The sequence below is a fragment of the Varroa jacobsoni genome, unplaced genomic scaffold (genome assembly GCF_002532875.2).
Source record: "Varroa jacobsoni isolate VJ856 unplaced genomic scaffold, vjacob_1.0 scaffold_1167, whole genome shotgun sequence".
In the NCBI taxonomy this organism is placed as follows: Eukaryota; Metazoa; Arthropoda; class Arachnida; order Mesostigmata; family Varroidae; genus Varroa; species Varroa jacobsoni.
The window spans coordinates 203014-220662 of NW_019214069.1; the positions used below are offsets into that span (position 1 = coordinate 203014).

Genomic DNA, 17649 nt, shown 5'->3' on the forward strand with positions numbered 1-17649 from the left:
TATATCTGATCAGTATTTCTCATTTAGGCGTATTATTTTTTTGTAAACGTTTGTTTTAAAAATTGCGTGAATAATGTTAGTGCTTTGTGCCAAGTTAGGTTCCCTCGATACATTAAAAAAAAAACTAAAAATTGGATAGTCTTCTTTACGCGGCTTTTTATCAGATACCGTTTGTACTAATCATATTTTCTAGCAATGTAAATTAAGTCCATTTAATACAGTCTTATTTCAAACATAGGTGTATGCACGGTGTACTAAAAAAGTTATGCAATGCTATGGAATATCAACCAAAGTCTGACAATTTTAAAATCACGTTGCACTCACTGTATTTTCATTCGTTGTTCTCTGAATACTCAAATATGTATTAGAATGGCCGTGTTTACATCCATAATAGCAAGGCATCACGCAGTTTCTATTTCACCGTAAGAGAAACTATCAAAGGTAATTTTAAACTGTCAGCTATCAGTTAATGTCCATAAAATTGCAAAGCCTTTGGAACATTTTGTACAGGCGGTTAGTATATTTATTAACGCAAGCAACGCCTTTTTTGAAGTGCTTGAATCAGTTTGGGTTTAATGAGATGGAGTGGTGGGGGGGTTTCTTTGTGGTGGAGTTCAGTGGAGTAGTTTTCAAGCTCAAACCGAGTAGTACATGATGTTACTAGGCGGTTTTACAAGCGAAACCAGCGGGTTTTTAACCTTCTTCTTTTTAACCCGACATTTAACGTACGCGACATTAGCAAGTTCGACTGGTGAAAACTACAGTCTTCTAGAAATTCGTGAGTCAATATCGGTTAAGCTTATCACAGAAAAAGTAAGTTTAAAGATAAAAAGATCTAGTTTTCATGAATCAACGCTCAGTAGTCAAATGCTTGTCGTGATATAATGGAATATACTCGACAACGCAGCTGTTGATTTATATTCGAGACATAGGTATGCACGATAGTTAAAGGCTTTGAGGGAAGAAAAGGGTTATTAAAAGGTACTGCTTCTATTGCACACATTACCGAGAAAGGTAAAGTGCATAGAGCTAGGTATAGCTGAAGTCCTTTTAGTGGCAAACAACAACATAAACAGCATGACTAGGATAAGAGCTCTCGTGCTAACTCACCACACACCGATGAATGAGCCCCTTTCTGCTAGAACGACAAGACCTGTTTGTAAGACAAGTTTGCCCATAGCGACAAGTGCGGAAAGGGCGCACGATGAGTAAAGCGATAGACACCGATGGGCTGAAGGAGAGAAGTTAGTGGGGGATCGAGCAACAAAAGAAGCTCCACCCGATTTTCAACCGATAGACAGACAGAATACGGTCGCGACGGTGTCAGAGCCAACGATAATAACAATGGAGATAACGTCAAGAATGTTTGCACTATTACCCTATTACACCCACCCCTTCGCTCGCTTTCTTCCTGCCATGCACAATAATATTCTATGAAGTATGAGAAAATCGTAGACTGTGTTTGTTATGTGTGAATCGTGGCCGATACACATAAAGACGCGAGCAGACCATTACGACTGAGGATGGATCTTAATGAAGATAGGATTGCTTAAGTTGCGAACATTTGTCCCTCCTCGACCAGCTCGTCCGCGGAAAGTAGATTTGTGTCGTAGTCTCTGGGTGCATTCTAGGTGAGTTCACGCTGCTGTTGTTGATGTAGGCTATTATGACCTTATTGTCGCGGTGAATAATGAATCGTCAGCCAAGGCTGCTTTATAGTCACAACGGACACAACCTTGAAGCGCATTTGATCTGTTCTTAGATCACCAGAAATTATCAAAAGTTTAGCAGTTACGTCATGAGGTGACGGGAACACTTCCACAGGCGGAAGGAAGCAGCTGACTTACGATTGCTTTGGGTACTTTGAGCTGCTGCTATTTCAGCTGTCTAATACCTTTCGGATGGATACGGTCAGCCAAGATGCAACAAACAAACCACCGATGTATGGTGACTCAATGTCTTTAATTTGAAACTGCGACAGTAGATTGTCATACAAACAGGCTCGTTCTTGGCTAAGAACCTACCGGAAAACGGAAGTGATGAAGCAATTGCGAAAGATGGCCAGAGTCAGCGGAGTGGCCGGGGCTCTTGCCGAAAGCGGAATGTTCATTTGCTTATCCTTGGCCTTTTCTCGTTGAAGGCTATGGTTTGTCGATGTTGAATGAAAGGAATAGAGTTTTGCCATTGGTAGTATTGTAGTATAGTAGCCTAGGCCGGTTCATAGAACTGTGCTAGCTATTGCAGGCTGTTAAAGGTGGAATCCGCAACGTTGAACGGCCATTCTTTTTTGTTAGAAATATCTCTGGGGTAGTCCGAATCGAGTAAATGAATTGGGATGACGGTGGTAAGAATCAAGAGCCTAGCAAAATCAGCTTACAATACTATAGTTAGCAGCTATCTTAACTACTGTTAGTGCTAGTACTATCGCAGCCCACACTTGTACCATTGAAGGGAACAGATTAGTCAGCAGCAGCAACGAACCCTGCATGCTGTACTGTGTACTCTTTGTGGGCTCCTATTTGCGGTTGTCAATTATGAGTTCGGGTCCTGTCTCTCGGATCGCCCCTTAGTTCTATCGGTATTTGTGGCGGTTCTATCAGCGGACCGCGGCTAAGTGATGATAAAGGTTGAGGTCGTTGTCCAAACTGTCATAGCGTGGCGGGCATTCCGGCCAGGAGTGAGGCGTCGCAAGGGACAAATAGGGTTACGAGGGTAAGGGCTTCGGAGGGCGCCGGCGACAACCGACAGTGAGTGAGTAGATGGTAATGTGTTCAGTGGGAGAGGGTAGAACGTAGCCGTCTACGGGAAAAGCCATTTTGAAGAACTCTGGGGCCAACGGACCTAAGAGTCTACGGACATGCGCCTCGCGCAGTTTTCTCCCTCGCGCTCCACAGGGCCTTAACTGCTTCCACGGCCACCAACGTCTCGTTCACTCGCCCCTTCCCACGCTTCTTCCCCCCCAACGTTACTACGACCCCCTCCCCAATAGCACTACCATGACAGCGGTGGTTGAGGCGGCCTTTGCTCCCTGCTCTGTCTGTGGCCGCCACCGCCACCGTTGCAGCAGCACTAGCCATCGTCGTCTCTCCCATCGTAGGCAAGGAGACAGTCAGCAGGCCCCGCTGCTGCTACTGTCGCTGCCGTTACTCCAGTGCTGGGGGTTGCTACCGTAGAAGACCTCGTCGTTACCGCCACTGCTGCTGCTGCTGCGGTTCTTACTCTCGCCGTACCAGCAGCAGCATCACCGCGACCAGTGTGTCTTGCTATTGCTGCGCCTAGTCACAACTGACTAAACCGAACTAGCAAGCGACAAACCGACGGACGGACAGCCAGTCAGTCAGCCAGCCCCCTGCGTACGCGACTGATTGCCAGGCTATCTGCTTTTCTTCTACTATCCAAGTGAAGTTGGGGTCCTCCGTGCTGTCGTGCTGCTGCTACGGTTACTGCTACTATCTTCTATCGAGGAAAACGAAGACAGCGATAGCTGCCGCCGCATCGCTGCGCGTACGTCCGTTGTCGAGGACGTCGCGCGTTTGTCTTTGTCTTTGCCTAGGTAGTAAACGTCGTCGGACTGGTTATCGTCGTGGTGAAGGTAGGCCGCCACTGCCGCGTGAGTGGTCGTAGTCAGACAAATCCATCCTGTTTGTCACTAGATTGTCGGTGGTAGGGAACAGCGATTTAAGGAGCAGAAGAACGCTGGCTAAGGAATATTGACGCGTTTATGTCGACAGGAAGCGACAGACTCACTAAAGGACTTGGACAAAAGAATTACATCAACTAGGCGGTCTATTTTGAGATAAACGAGGAAAGGACTGCCAGAGGCAAAAAGCTCCAGGACAGAACGCAGAAAGCCACAGGAACACAACGTTATTGGTAGTGTTGGATCGACTTGGTGGGTAAGTAGACCAACGCACAGTGGACAACCAGAAGCAAGATCGACGGGTTAAGTCATTGACCATCTCTGGTGGCTGGCGATATAGCCACCCCGGCCAGCTATCGGCTATTAACAGTGCGGCCCGTAAAGAGGTGGCCCTCCGAAAACGATATGCAAGCTGCAAGCTGACCGATCTAAGGCCACCCTGCAAGATCAGCGGGATCAGGCAGCGTCCGGAAACGCGGTCCGCGGCGCCAGTGGCCCCGGCCCGCGCCGAAGCATCGCCAGACGCGCGCGAGTTTGCTTCGAATTGTTACAGCTAGTGCAGGTGTTCTGGCGACGTTGGCGTTGTTACTTGCCTTCGTGCTGGCGTGCGAAGAAGAACTGGCCGAGGTGGTGCAATGAGGCGCTGGACCGCGGGGCCTGTAACCCTGCAGCAGGGCCTGGCCGCCGCACTCGCACCGCTCGTGATCACCCTATTCGTAGCTGGTGCAGGTGAGTTCGCGCAACCACAACGAGACAAGCGGTTGAGACGACGATTTTCGAAACAAATCTGCCAGTTTCTTTGATATAACGAAAATTTTTGACCAATCGAGACCTGACAAGACGCAAACAATTTTGCAGCAATGAAACGGCATTAGTAGCAATAGTTATCCTCAGCAAAAACAATTTCAGCTCATGTGAATGAACTCCGCTTGATATGAGTCGTATCCGCGTTTCAAACGAGTGGCTACTGAAACCAAATCGGTGTGAGCAAACGTATCAATGGAATAGTTCCAGTGTACATCTTTGTTTCCTTCTTGGTCTAAAGTGATGTTCATAACGAAATATCATCACGTGGGCGCATTCGTGTGTGTTATGATTGTGTAGTGGATGTGGCACTGTCTTGACAAAGCAACCGACAAAGAGTTAGATGAACTGGAAACATACGCATATTGAATAATAATAGTCGTTGCTAATATGGGTTCGGCGATTTTTGTTATACGACCACGAAGCGCGGTGGTAACCGTGTACCAACCCATGCATCTGTGTAGTGCTAGTTAATTTTTCCGTCTAAGAGTAGATATATATATACATGTATAATGCAATGAGTTGTTTCTTGAGAAGCCAATACAGTTCAACAGGTTAGTAGGAATCTTCTACTTAGCAGTTATTGCCTGGGCAGCATAGGATAAGATATCAACTAGTGTAGCGAGTACTACCTTAGCAATGGGAAAAGAAAGGGTACGACATCCGATAGAGCCAAAACCTCTCATAAGGTGTAATGGGGGTATAAAGCGTCCTGTGGCTACGGAGTTATTTCGGGCATAAGTGCATACCACTTTCACACCTGCAGAAGCTGAGCCTGTCGCCGTCAACGAAATGAGCAATCAATTGATTCCAGTCAACCAAGGTTGTTACCTTCTTACATCTCGACGCTCCCTTTTGGAATTTCTACAATTAAAATGTCTACTAGTCGCCACCGAGAATTGCCGCTGCTGTGACTGTGGCCCATATCGATGTATCTGAACGTGTTGAAAAGTCGAATGTAACGCTAGCTTAGTTGAGTCCGCATTGCTATGTAAAATAGTATTCTGTCATTAAATTTCTTCTCTGAGCAAATGCGACAAGCACTAAATCTAACATCTCTATATTGATCAGCTTGTCAAGTATTGTCAAGCTTGTCAAGTATTATTTATGAATCTGCCATATAATCATCAATGTCAATGGCATGCTTGACGTTTTTAATCGTTTGTCCATTCAACCGATATTTCGTTTGATTAATTCGTCGACACGCTGTAGATCTTAGTGTGTATTATGAGTCCGTCATGTGAAGTTTGAAGGCGGAGAGGGGCTAACATCGGTACTACTGGGTATCGGATGCAGTACGTGTAGTATAATGCGGTATGCGTCTTATACCGTGGCCACTTGCAGGTGCTGTACAATCAAACGGTAGTAACGGTCCAGGCAATGGAAAGGCTGACGAAAGGCTCCACAAAACAGCAACTATTGGAGATAACGTGATACTCGAATGCCCTTTCGAGTATCCAAATGATACGCCCGTGCCAATCCTTGTGCAGTGGCACAAGAAGGACCACAAGATACCAATATACATCTGGTACGAAATAAATCAGCTAAAAAAAATTGTTTAATAAGTTTTTCATTAGTATCTGGAATACGAAAAACGGAGATACAAAGCATGACACGACAGGCGTCGTTCTCTTTTGTACCATTTACATATAGCTCTGTTTATAATTGGCAATATCTTATTTGAAATTCATATTGGTGAAAACGATCGACATAATCTGCTATATAGTATTACACTAATGCTATAAAGTAAAGAAATATCCTTTACTGTCCAACCGAAATAGACAAACGTACTTACACTTTGTTAGTTCATGTCCAACTGAATGTTTTTATCACAAAAAGGCTGAGACCAATATACGTTGAACAAGCAAATACAGACGATCATTGCAGAAAATAGATCAAATCTTTAAGTGACACTACTATTTAAACGTTGATTGCTATAATAACTACTGTATCATAATGTCGAACTTTTTTCGATAGCAAAACCCGTTTATTGCTTTGCGCATCTCTGAGACTCAAATGCTTAACGTACAAAATCATGTCGACTAGCTACTAATTGTTATGTTTTGCCTTAGGTACGAGAGTTATCCACCGCACGCGTCCGACGAATACAGAAATCGAGTTTCGCTATCGGATAAAGCGTCACTGAACCTGACCAGCGTCCGGGTCAGCGACAAGGGCTGGTACGAATGTACCGTGTTCTTCATCAATCGTGAAGAGGCCAAGAATGGCTCGTGGATTTATTTGGACGTGCTCGCGCCACCGCACTTCAAGACCAAGCCTCCAGAGACCTTATACGTGCGCAGCGGTGAAACAGTATCTCTGCCTTGTAAGGCTCAAGGTAAGCAACGACCTATATAGATGGTTATAGCTCATCTCGCATCTCTAACGTCACGAACACGTACAATTTCCTTGGAACGCAAAGATCTATTTTATTTACTTAAAGACAGCTTTCAATTTCTAAAGCTCGACGAACTAGTAGTTCAGGAACACCGCACGTGTGAGAAAAAACTAAACATTTATATCTAACATAGCGAAATCCACCCTTTTAGCATATATAATCGTGCCCTCAAGATCGTAGAAGCTTATTAGGCAAATCCCTATATATACATATGGCTTCAAGTGTAAGATAGGGACTCCTTTTTATCCCGTTTTTTAAGACTGTGTATGAATCGAAGCAGATCTTTCAACGAAATTTTTACATGTACTAAATAAAAACCGTTATCCATCGCCAGGAAAAGTTCAATTCGGGATTTAAATTACTCACAGGCCCGTTTCAAAAATTCTCTTTACAACTCTGCTATCGCCCTCTGGATAACGCGAATAAAAGAGTCGACGTTGTCTTGTCGAAACTTGTTTGACTTTCGGTTAATAACGCGCTGCACATAGTAATCCAAGAGCTTCATATCTGGGCTGTACGGCGTCCATATATGCTTATCCCAAAACATGCTTGTATTTTCAGGCAACCAACCCTACACTAACCGGTCTGTATGAGCCGGTCCACCATATTGCTGGAAGATGCATGGTCTTCACTCACACCTCACCTCTCCACGGTTACACAACAGTTTGTAGAATATACGGATACACTTATATAATGACACGCTCACCTCTTTTAAAAGAAGGATGATGCCATTACGAATGCTTTGGTGGATACCACATTCAAAACATGACGTTTTCTTTTATCGACAATAGTAGGCACATTTTTTGGATTGTGAGCAAACCAGAAATCATTTCTGCGGTCCATTTTTGAATTTCCAATAAAAAGGTCATCGTTGAAAGCGACCTTCGCCTTCATTCTTGAAGTAATTCATAAAATTGAGTAGCAAACAATAGTGGTCAACACTTCTTGGTTGTATAGACTTTAAAGAGCATCTGTCTAATTTCGGTGACGTGTACCTGAGGCTTTCGTTAACGATCTGTGGCATTGTGCGCTCACTTACACCAAATTTCGTCATTAACGTCTTGATCGAAACAGAGGTTTTATGGACGCATTTTTGGTCGGTTGAGATTAACTTTGAGGTCCGCATTGTTTTGTTTTCTGTAACTGACTTTTTGTCGTGCTATGCTGGGACCTGGTGGTGTTGCATTCTCATTTGCAACACGGTACACCGTCGATTTGAGGTGACCCAAGAGGTCTATAAGCTCGGTGAGGGTTCGTTCAGCGTGTAGAGATTGGATAATAATTAATCGTCGCTCAAATCCCAAAAACGACGCACTGTTGTTCGTCATGACGAGTTTATTATTTTATTGTAGAAAGACATTGCTTACCAAGAGCAGCTGATGATCGTGTGCATGTTCCTTACGATAAATAGCACGCCAACGCCTGTACCAATTTAGATGCCGCACCCTGTATATGTACGGGGCATGGCAGACATTTCCTGACAGTTTGAGGGTCTCTACCTAACTTCCTGTTTGCACGCATTTTTACCACACGCAACGGTCTTGCTACTTGAGCAGACATAAAACGAAGGATCTCCTTCTTTCAAGTGACGTCTGCTATTTCCTCTCTCTTCCTCTGTCTTTTTTTTTTTGTACAAATATATGTGCACTGCATAACTTCTGAATGAATCTCAATCCTGACTAAATACCAACTTCTTGCGCCTCTTTCTCCGTCTGTAAACGCAGGCACGCCAACGCCAACGGTGACCTGGGAGAAAGATAGCACTGTGATCGAGCAGGCAGGTGACGACGCACCACTGCAGATAAATGAACACCAGCTGCGTATCGTTAATGTCAAGGAAGGCGACACGGGTTTGTATCAATGTATAGCACGCAATTCACAGGGTACTATGGAGGCTCGTTCCCGCGTGATTATTGCGGGGTCGGCTAGAATTATTAGCCGTCCGCAAAATATAACAGTAACTGAGACGAAGGTGGCTGAACTGCCTTGCGAGGCTAGGGCTCAGCCATCCAACATTACGCATAAATGGCTGTACAACGGGGTGGAAATTTCGCGACTGACGTGGTTGCAGACGCGAACTCTGGTTCGCCAGGATGGGGCGTTGTTTATAAACCCGACGAATGCGGATGACTCGGGGTGGTATACCTGTGAAGTGTCAAACGGTAAGTTTAAAATAAACAGGCTTTGTAGAGAAAATAGTTTTAGCTCACTATTTGCGAACATTTATTACTATGTGTGTGGATTCCTGTAAACATGACATTATATTCTTAACTATAAGAATTCAACATACTGAGGCGGCATTGTACCATCTGTGCTACTTTGTAAAGACCTCCCAATAAAGCTGATATGAAATATTGTTCTTATTGAAATAGCGTATTTTTACGTTCGCTTATTCAATCTGTCACAGTAAAACCTCGTAAGACGTCTTCTAAAATTAAATTTTTTATCCTTTTAAAATTGTTCCTGTAAGGTATTGGTGACCCGGAAAGTGCGCAGGCCTATGTCAATGTCGAATTTCCCGCAAAGGTGAATTTCACACCAAACTTCCAATACATGCCGCTTCATCTAGCCGGCATGGTAAAATGCTTCGTGATAACCAACCCGGACCTTCAGTACGTAACGTGGTACAAGGACAGGCGGCTTTTCGAGCCATCGACCGTCAACGGCGTCGTGGCACTTACTAATGGCACATTGTACTTCAGCAACGTCTCGAAAGAGCATGAGGTAAAAACAAAAACTTGGCCATGCAATCAGAAGCGCCTAAACGAACGCTAGCTGTTTTTGCACTTAAACATTTCTGTTACATATCATCTTCGTATAGCGTAGTGATTCGGCGACAGAATCGACAGTATTAGACATCTAAAGGTCCTGTATTTTCAAGGGCTGGAGAAGATCTTCTATTCGGGTTGGCCATCAACCGTCTCATTGTCTTCCGACACATTGGATATGCTTATCCTTGTATATATCTACGAATACTTATCGTAGGATTTATTCCATGTCGAAACACCGAAATGACGTGTTATGTGAAAAATATACTTACGCAGAAATTAAGTTGCCTCGTGCTGTTTGTCGAATTCCAATAATTGCTTCTTTTTTCAGGGCGCCTATATGTGCACACCATACAATATTCACGGGACCGCAGGCGCTTCAAAACTAATGGAGGTGCTCGTCCGCGAGCCTCCAGTATTCTCTGTAAAGCCGAAAGAAATCTATCAGCAACGTAAAAACGCTGACGTGACGCTCGTTTGCGAAGGAAAAGGCCAGCCAATGCCTACCATCAACTGGAGAAGGGCTGATGGAAGGCCATTACCGAAACAGCGTTTTTCCATTAATCAGGGTAAGCTTTCTAATTTACGCGCATTATCATTATATAAATTCAGTTGTATAAGATAAATACAGCCTACCGAGTTGATCAATCGAACAAAATTTGATTTTAAATTTGTGTTAGATTTTATCAACAAGGTTGAGAAAGAATACTGTGAAATTCTGCAATCCATCCCAGAGGTCGGTGTTACAATAGCCCGAACCTCAATAAACCACTCACAGATCATTTCGGGCTTTCGTGAATACACATTCGCCAATTGGAGGTCTCATTGGTTCCTCTCCAGCAAATCGTTATCACGGGATGGCTGGGACTAAAGTTGGTATTAAAAATTGACGACTTCGATCAGCGCAGGCAGAGTCGTCTCGTTTGTCTAATTTATCATGGTGGCGTCATTTCGGCACCGGCTCCAATCTGCCGAAACTTAGCCGCTCAGAGCTTTGGCGAACAGCGTGATTGACCTACTCTGTCCGCTAATCTGCAGTGTAAAACGCAGTCAGTCGAGACGCCGGCCCCCGCGGCCGCAGCTCCAACCTATTTTATCTATGATCATCTCTGCTTACATTTTTCTGCCTCATCCAACAACTCATCGCAGAGGCAGCCTAGCCAGAGATCACGATTATGATATTTAGTACGTAGCGTAGGTGTCCGTCTGATTTCCTACCGCACCCCTGTTTACCTAGGGATCGCGAATCGTGAGTGTATTGCCTTCAACAATAATATATAATTATTTTCAATGTTATGGTTAAGGCCTTTGAATGAGATGAGCTGCTATGGCATTACGGTAAAGTGGTCGCAAAAAGGGCCTACGGACCGTTGTAGAATTTGCACATGCAGTTGTTCACTGATTATTTGCAATGTACCTAAGGAATGGAGCATGAAACTTACCGCAAGGGAAAGCAGGTAAAATAATACGTACTTTTTATTCATTTCGTGCAAATACAGCTTAATTTTCCAGATCCATGCTTCTGCTAACCATTTTATCTCATTAATTTTTAGTAACCTTTAAATTAATTTATAAATGAATACATTTAATTATATGAATTAACTGTATTTAATATACGGCCGTGGCAATTACAGAGATCGTCAAGACAGTATCGTCGGGTAACTTAACGTTGAAGAGTATTCAAAAGGAAGACCATGGACGGTATGAATGCATTCTGCAAAATGAGGTGGCCACATTGGTGACGTCAAGTCTCCTACTTGTCGAAAGCACGACCCCCCATGCACCAACAAATATCTCGGTGAGCGCGGCAGCCTCGTCCGCTACTGTAAGTTGGCTTCCTGGTTTTGATGGCGGCCATGAGCAGAGCTATATTCTATGGTATCGACCTGAACGCAAGAGCAAAGCACATGAGGTGGATTGGCGTACAATCCGTGTACATCCTGACAATGTGACAAGCATCACCATACACAATCTCGAACCGCAGACTGCATACGAATTTCAAGTCTTGTCGAGAAACGAAGTAGGTGATGGCTTTTTTAGCGAAAGAGTCGTAGCAAACACTACAAGTAAGTGCATTGCCGTTAGAAAAGCAATGATCTTGTTGACGATTGTAGATCAACGTGATGCAACTTATTGTTCTGTGGCATAGTGGCTACCTAGTACCGTGCGTATGTGGATATCGTATCTAGTACCTCGACATATATTAGACCTAGAAATAGATAGCGTGAACAAGGCTTATTGATTTAGCATTTACCGAAAACATATGCACTACTAATACATTTAATCAAGCGTTTAAAGCAAGGGATCGGTATGGGAGGGCGAGGGGATGTGAGGTAGCTTCAGCTATTGGCTGAAAGAATATAATTTCGCGTGTTCAATGAATTCCGTTGAAGAGCCAAATGCGCATTAATTCGAGTTACTTATATGCACTGCTTTGCTCTGCCGTTTGATTTGCAAAACTATTCAGGACATGTGGAGGGCCAAAATGGCAGGCCTACGGATGACATCGCTGTGACACAGTCTCCGGGAATTCCCACGGCCCCAGCGAACCCAATAGAAGCGTTTCCGACCTCTCCCTCCGATGAAGTATCGGGACCTCCATGGACTTTCAGCTCAGAGCCGCCTTCGCCTACACCCGATATGCCGCAGCAGTTGACCGTCGTGCCGCCAGTAGAAGTTGGCAAAGAGCTTTTGGTTAGCTGGATGGTACCACCACCATCAAATAATTCGGCTCCATTGAGCCATTTCAACGTTGAGTACAAGCAAGATATTTCTCACGCGTGGACGAAGTCCGCTGACAGTGTGCCCGCTGACAATACTCAGACCATTATGCAGTACCACAGTGAGTGGCAAACACTTATCCTGGCATATCATAGGAACAACATTCAGACAAACGCCCCAGTTAAATTCGAGGCCGTACATTCACAGACAGGGTGTGTTTCGTGCTGAAAAAAAGCCATTTGTCTGAAGTAACGATGTTCTACTGGCAGTAACATCGGACACGTAATACATAAAACGCAGCCAACATTGCTTAAACAAAGAGTATAGAAATAAATAGTGCAGAACGTTTATACTTGGCTTCGAATGAAACAACGTAATCAAGGTGTAAGGTTTACTGGATTTAATAATTAATTTCTTATTGATTTACATTTTGTCCTACCTTTTTTGTCGCCAGCACCGTCAGTTCGAAAAACTTACACGTTTTCGCACTTGTTTAAGGTAATTTCAGGTGCAAACTAAATGTCTATTTGTCACGCAGTGTTTCCAAAATTTTCGTTTTAATTTAATATTTTATAAAAATAAAATCGCATGCGCTGTTTATCCGTACGTAGTGCACGTAAAATAGGCACGCATACACGATCTGAAAGGGTGCTATTATATCTGTTGCAGTGCATGAATACCCTCGCGAGGCTAAAGTTCTTCTAGTACGAGTTGTGGCGTATTCGGCATTTGGGACAACTAACGCTTCGCCGCTGGCGAACATCACCGTCCGAAATGACACTGGCGCCCTCTCGCAGAAATACCGTCGAGATCGGGCAATTGTCTCAGGTGCGTTCCTCATAATAAATGATAGAAATATTCCGTAACCATGTTGAGTAAATAAGTTGCTAATAATTCATTTTTAATTTTCATCTTCTCGTCTATTATCATTTGGCATATCGTTTACCGGTTATTACCCTGTCTTAGTCCTTTGAAATTAGGCATTATTCAAAACTATTTTTAAGCATCTTCGATTATCACAGCATCGGATATAAAGTACCGATATGCACTTACTTCACACACAGCTGAGGCCTAATCTGCATTCTTTAATAAACCATTGTTATACATCTTGCATGATGCTACTCAATTTACTAAATCGTATCCAGAATAGTACTTACGATCAGCCTTTATACCAACATTTACATGAGTTCACGAATGGTATCTAATGTTATGAATCACTACCCCTCGCCCCATTAATATTTTTTTCAATAAAGGCATTGAAAAGAAGCTGATGTTCTTCTACCTAAACACTGTCGTTCGTTCAAATCCATTATTTGTGATCGATATTCGGTGTCGTACAGGAATCGTCGGAGGCATCCTGTTCTTCTTTGTGGCAATCATTCTGTCAGTGTGTGCGGTAAAGATTTGTAACAAACGGCGGCGGCGTAAGGTTGAGAAGGCCTATATGATGGTGACATGTGGCACTTTGCCTGGCCAGCAACAACAATCCCAGCCGCAGTCACAGACGCAGCAATCTCAGCAGGCCGCCGGCGGAATGGCTGGCGTACGGGCAGCAAACGGCGTGGAGTGTAGCCACAGTCAACATGCGGTACATGCCGCCCACGGTGCTCACGCGACCCATGGCACCGTAACGATCAAAAGATAGAGTATGGCCTGCACCCGCTGCCCTCCTCGACCCGAGTAATTAACTGAGTTCAAAATTTCGGAAACTTATGTTGTCATGGATGTTATTAAATAGTCGTTGCCTGGCGCTGTCCGACGTTTGCGCAGGCAACTATTTCGCAGGCAACTAACTCGAACGTGTTGATGAGGAGAGAAAAATGGAGTACCTTCGTTCTAGAAGAATGAAATATTAGTCATAACAACAAGCAACCGGCGACTCAAGCACTGAAATCGCTATTAATTCGTGTTGGTGAAAAATGCTGGTTATATGCTCGCAGTTATCAGCTGCTGCCTGGTCATTTTTTACTGATCTATCAAATATATCCAGCGGGATACTGATTTGACCCCTATCAAATACGCCTATTCAGCGCAGATAGTTACCTGTTTTCATGAATTCTATCCTATAAATTACTAAACCTTACTAGCTTATTAATTTGTTAAAGCTTACTTCTTGATAAGATTCAATGGACATCTGCGTCTGTCTGTCTGTAGCAGTGTAATATAATTCAGTTTTGCGGGAAATAAGTCAGATACTACCGAATTGGGACTATTGAATAACTACGATATGTTGGAGACATTCTGGAACGGAGGTATTCACGAAGACGGCAGCGGGTGACTCGCCAATCGAAAAAACCGAGCAAGCATCACCTAACACCGAAAATATTAGGAAAACAGCTTATTAGCTCATCAAAACCATGACTTCATAGACCACAGTGCTCTCGGCAACAACAACGACAACAACAATAACAATAACAACAAAGATGATGCGCGTGGTCTGTTATAATATTACAATTAGGCTACTGTCGGCCTTTCAGCCGAGATAGGTGAGGACAGATTCAGATCAGCTCTATCTCAGACTAAGGTACAAATCAAACGCCATCCGGCCATAGGCAATGTGGAACACAGCCCCAAGCAACCCCGAAAGTGAAGGCTAGAGACTGATGGAACAGAAATAAGTAGCGGTGCTGCGAGAAAACAGGCATCGGATAGGAGTAGATAACGATTCTCGCGTGCATCGACGGGTGACTTAAGACACAATCCGGTCAGTAAACGTAACATAAAAGGCGCAGCGCAGATGATATACAACGCAGAAACAAAGAAGGCGACAGTGGAATAGGCCAATCGAGTGAGAGACAGAAAGAGAGACATAGAGGAAAAAACATGTCTAAAACTAGTAATTTTACGGTTACATCGGACGAAAAAGGTCTACTTCCACTTGATTTCGTATTTTACATCTTAGTTTGTACATCGAAATATGGGTGTCAAGCAGACACCTGGCGAATACAAACAGACGACCGGTTCAAAAAGGATTGTATGAGAAAATTAAGTTAAGATAAACATTTTGATAAGAGCATGGTAACGATGATGATGTTGACGATGCCAATAAGAGGTTCAAATAGAAAAATATTGACGAAGTAAATGGAAAAAATTAAAACGTTTGAAAATAGATCAGTACGTGATGTTGCGTACCGTGTTGCACAGTAAAAAATGGGGAGCTCTTGGCGGGCGTATCGCTAGACGTATGAAGGATCTTTGAGATGAAAAACGCTTGAATGTTGTTTGGCCGGGCCTATATATATATACATATATATCTAGAGAGAGAAAGAGAGAGAGAGAGAGAGTAATTTTACGGTCACATCGAACGAAAAAGATCTACTTCCACTTGATTTCTTAGTTTGTACATCGAAATACGGGTATCAAGCAGACACCTGGCGAATACAAACAGACGACCGGTTCAAAAAGGATTGTATAAGAAAATTAAGTTAAGATAAGCATTTTGGTAAGAGCATGGTAACGATGATGACGTTGACCATGCCAATAAGCGGTTTAAATTGAAAAATTAAAATGATTAAAAATAGATCCGTTCGTGATATTGCGTGCTGTGCTACACAGTAAGAATATGGGGAGCTCTTGACCGGCGCACCGCTAGACGTATGAAGGATCTTTGAGATGAAGGATGCTTGAATGTTGTTTGGCCGGGCCTATATATATATATATATCTAGAGAGAGAGAGTGTGTGTGTTTGTGTGAGTGAGAGAGAGAGAGAGAGAGAATAATATGGTTATTGTTAACACAAAACAAGAATACTGATAAGACAACTGAATGCACACAAATTACATAAAGCCCACACACAATAATAACTGAGGCATCAAGATGGCCTGCCCACATCCACCCTCAATTACGCAAATGGGACTCCCATTGGGTAAATGGTTCATCGCAGTAGATCACGTGCTACGTCGCTCTCGGCAACTGGCAAGAAGGACACGGGTACATTAATACGAGATAATACCGCAACAACAACAAATAAAATATCCGCAACAAAGTGCTGTAATAACATAATAAATGTGATGGCTCTCTCGGCTGGAAATTGGGAGACATGTTAAGAAAAAAACGAAACTGCGGGTAAGGAGTAAGGTCATCGAGGAGTATGAATGCAGAATGAAGCGTTAAACGATACCAAGTGCTTGCACCCGTTGATGACTGATAGGTACACGCCTCCCTGTGACAACAGCAGCAGCAGTAGCAACGACAACAATAAGCCAGGAAAATCTGGCCCGGCCAATTAGTATCTGTTTGTACCTAGTTCTCCTTCATAATGATAATGATGATGATGATGAGAATAATAATAATTAATGGTCGAGTTTGATGTCGGCAACGAGGGGTTGATTGATCATGATGAGACTAATGAGTATAGTTAATAATAGATATTAATGAATATATATATATATGAGGTGTGATGACGAGTTACTAAAGACGGCGAACTTAAAACTAAGATAACAATGGAAAAGACACAATTAATATGGTGAGGGAAGAATGCATTAATTATATCGGATTTATGATAATAACACACAACCAAATGCAAATGCCGCGGCTATGATTCTTTTGTATGAAACAACGACAAGGCTGAATTTCCGTGGAAATAATGGCGATGATGATAAAAAAAAACAGAAGCCCTCAGTCAAGCGGCGCAGGACGGAAACTAGGTGATGCAGTGAAATCTAGAGAGGCTGACGACGTACACAGTTGTATGGCCACCACGGATAATTAATACATGGTATTAAGGCACAAAGAGCGTTAAAATGGACTCGATTGCTGTGTCACCTAGCGACAGTGAGAAGTCGAAAAAAGCAACAAGTCAAACGATAATGACGACAACAACATATTACAATACGACAATTTCACATCGCTCGAAAACCTAACAAATAAATGTTTCAATTTTTACGCCGGATACTTCCATCGTACTCGCCGGCTAACAATCAGCGGCACTAATTGGTGTAAAGAGCACGGTTACATGATGAAAGCACTCAAATTCTCTTTTCCTTTGTTATGGAGAAAGAGGTGTAGGAGATTTAAGGAATAGCACTGAACGTTGCGAAAAGCTAGTGAAAAACAATATAATTTATGGCTAACCAACGGCAACAGCATGCCCGGCAGGGACCACGGAGGAGCGCCATCTGGTCGACGAAAAGGCAATAGCAGAAGCTGCGTTTGCCACGCAAAAAATGTTGCCACACAGCGCGGCAATCCAAATGATTTCCACAAGATAGCAGCAGCAGAACATGAAAGAAGAATGACTGCACACACACATATATATATATATATGTATATATATATATATATATATATATATATATATATATATATATATATATATG

At 43.3% G+C, this 17649-nt stretch overlaps 1 protein-coding gene across 1 annotated transcript; it reads left to right on the top strand.

Moving 5' to 3' along the window:
• The first annotated feature begins 3253 nt into the window (after window positions 1–3253).
• Window positions 3254–17565, top strand: LOC111267292 (protein turtle). Its single transcript, XM_022845443.2, has 10 exons — window positions 3254–4369; window positions 5789–5972; window positions 6517–6782; window positions 8567–9004; window positions 9313–9566; window positions 9942–10179; window positions 11245–11676; window positions 12078–12452; window positions 13001–13159; window positions 13672–17565. The coding sequence occupies exons 1-10, from the start codon at window positions 4276–4278 to the stop codon at window positions 13974–13976; spliced, it is 2745 nt and encodes a 914-aa protein (XP_022701178.1). The 5' UTR covers window positions 3254–4275; the 3' UTR covers window positions 13977–17565.
• The last annotated feature ends 84 nt before the right edge of the window (window positions 17566–17649 follow it).

Coding starts and splice junctions, on each gene's coding strand:
- LOC111267292 (XM_022845443.2), top strand. CDS start 4,276: ATGAGGCGCTGGACCGCGGGGCCTGTAACCCTGCAGCAGGGCCTGGCC. Junction 10,180..11,244: donor GCGTTTTTCCATTAATCAGG/GTAAGCTTTCTA, acceptor TGGCAATTACAG/AGATCGTCAAGACAGTATCG. Junction 11,677..12,077: donor AGTCGTAGCAAACACTACAA/GTAAGTGCATTG, acceptor AAAACTATTCAG/GACATGTGGAGGGCCAAAAT.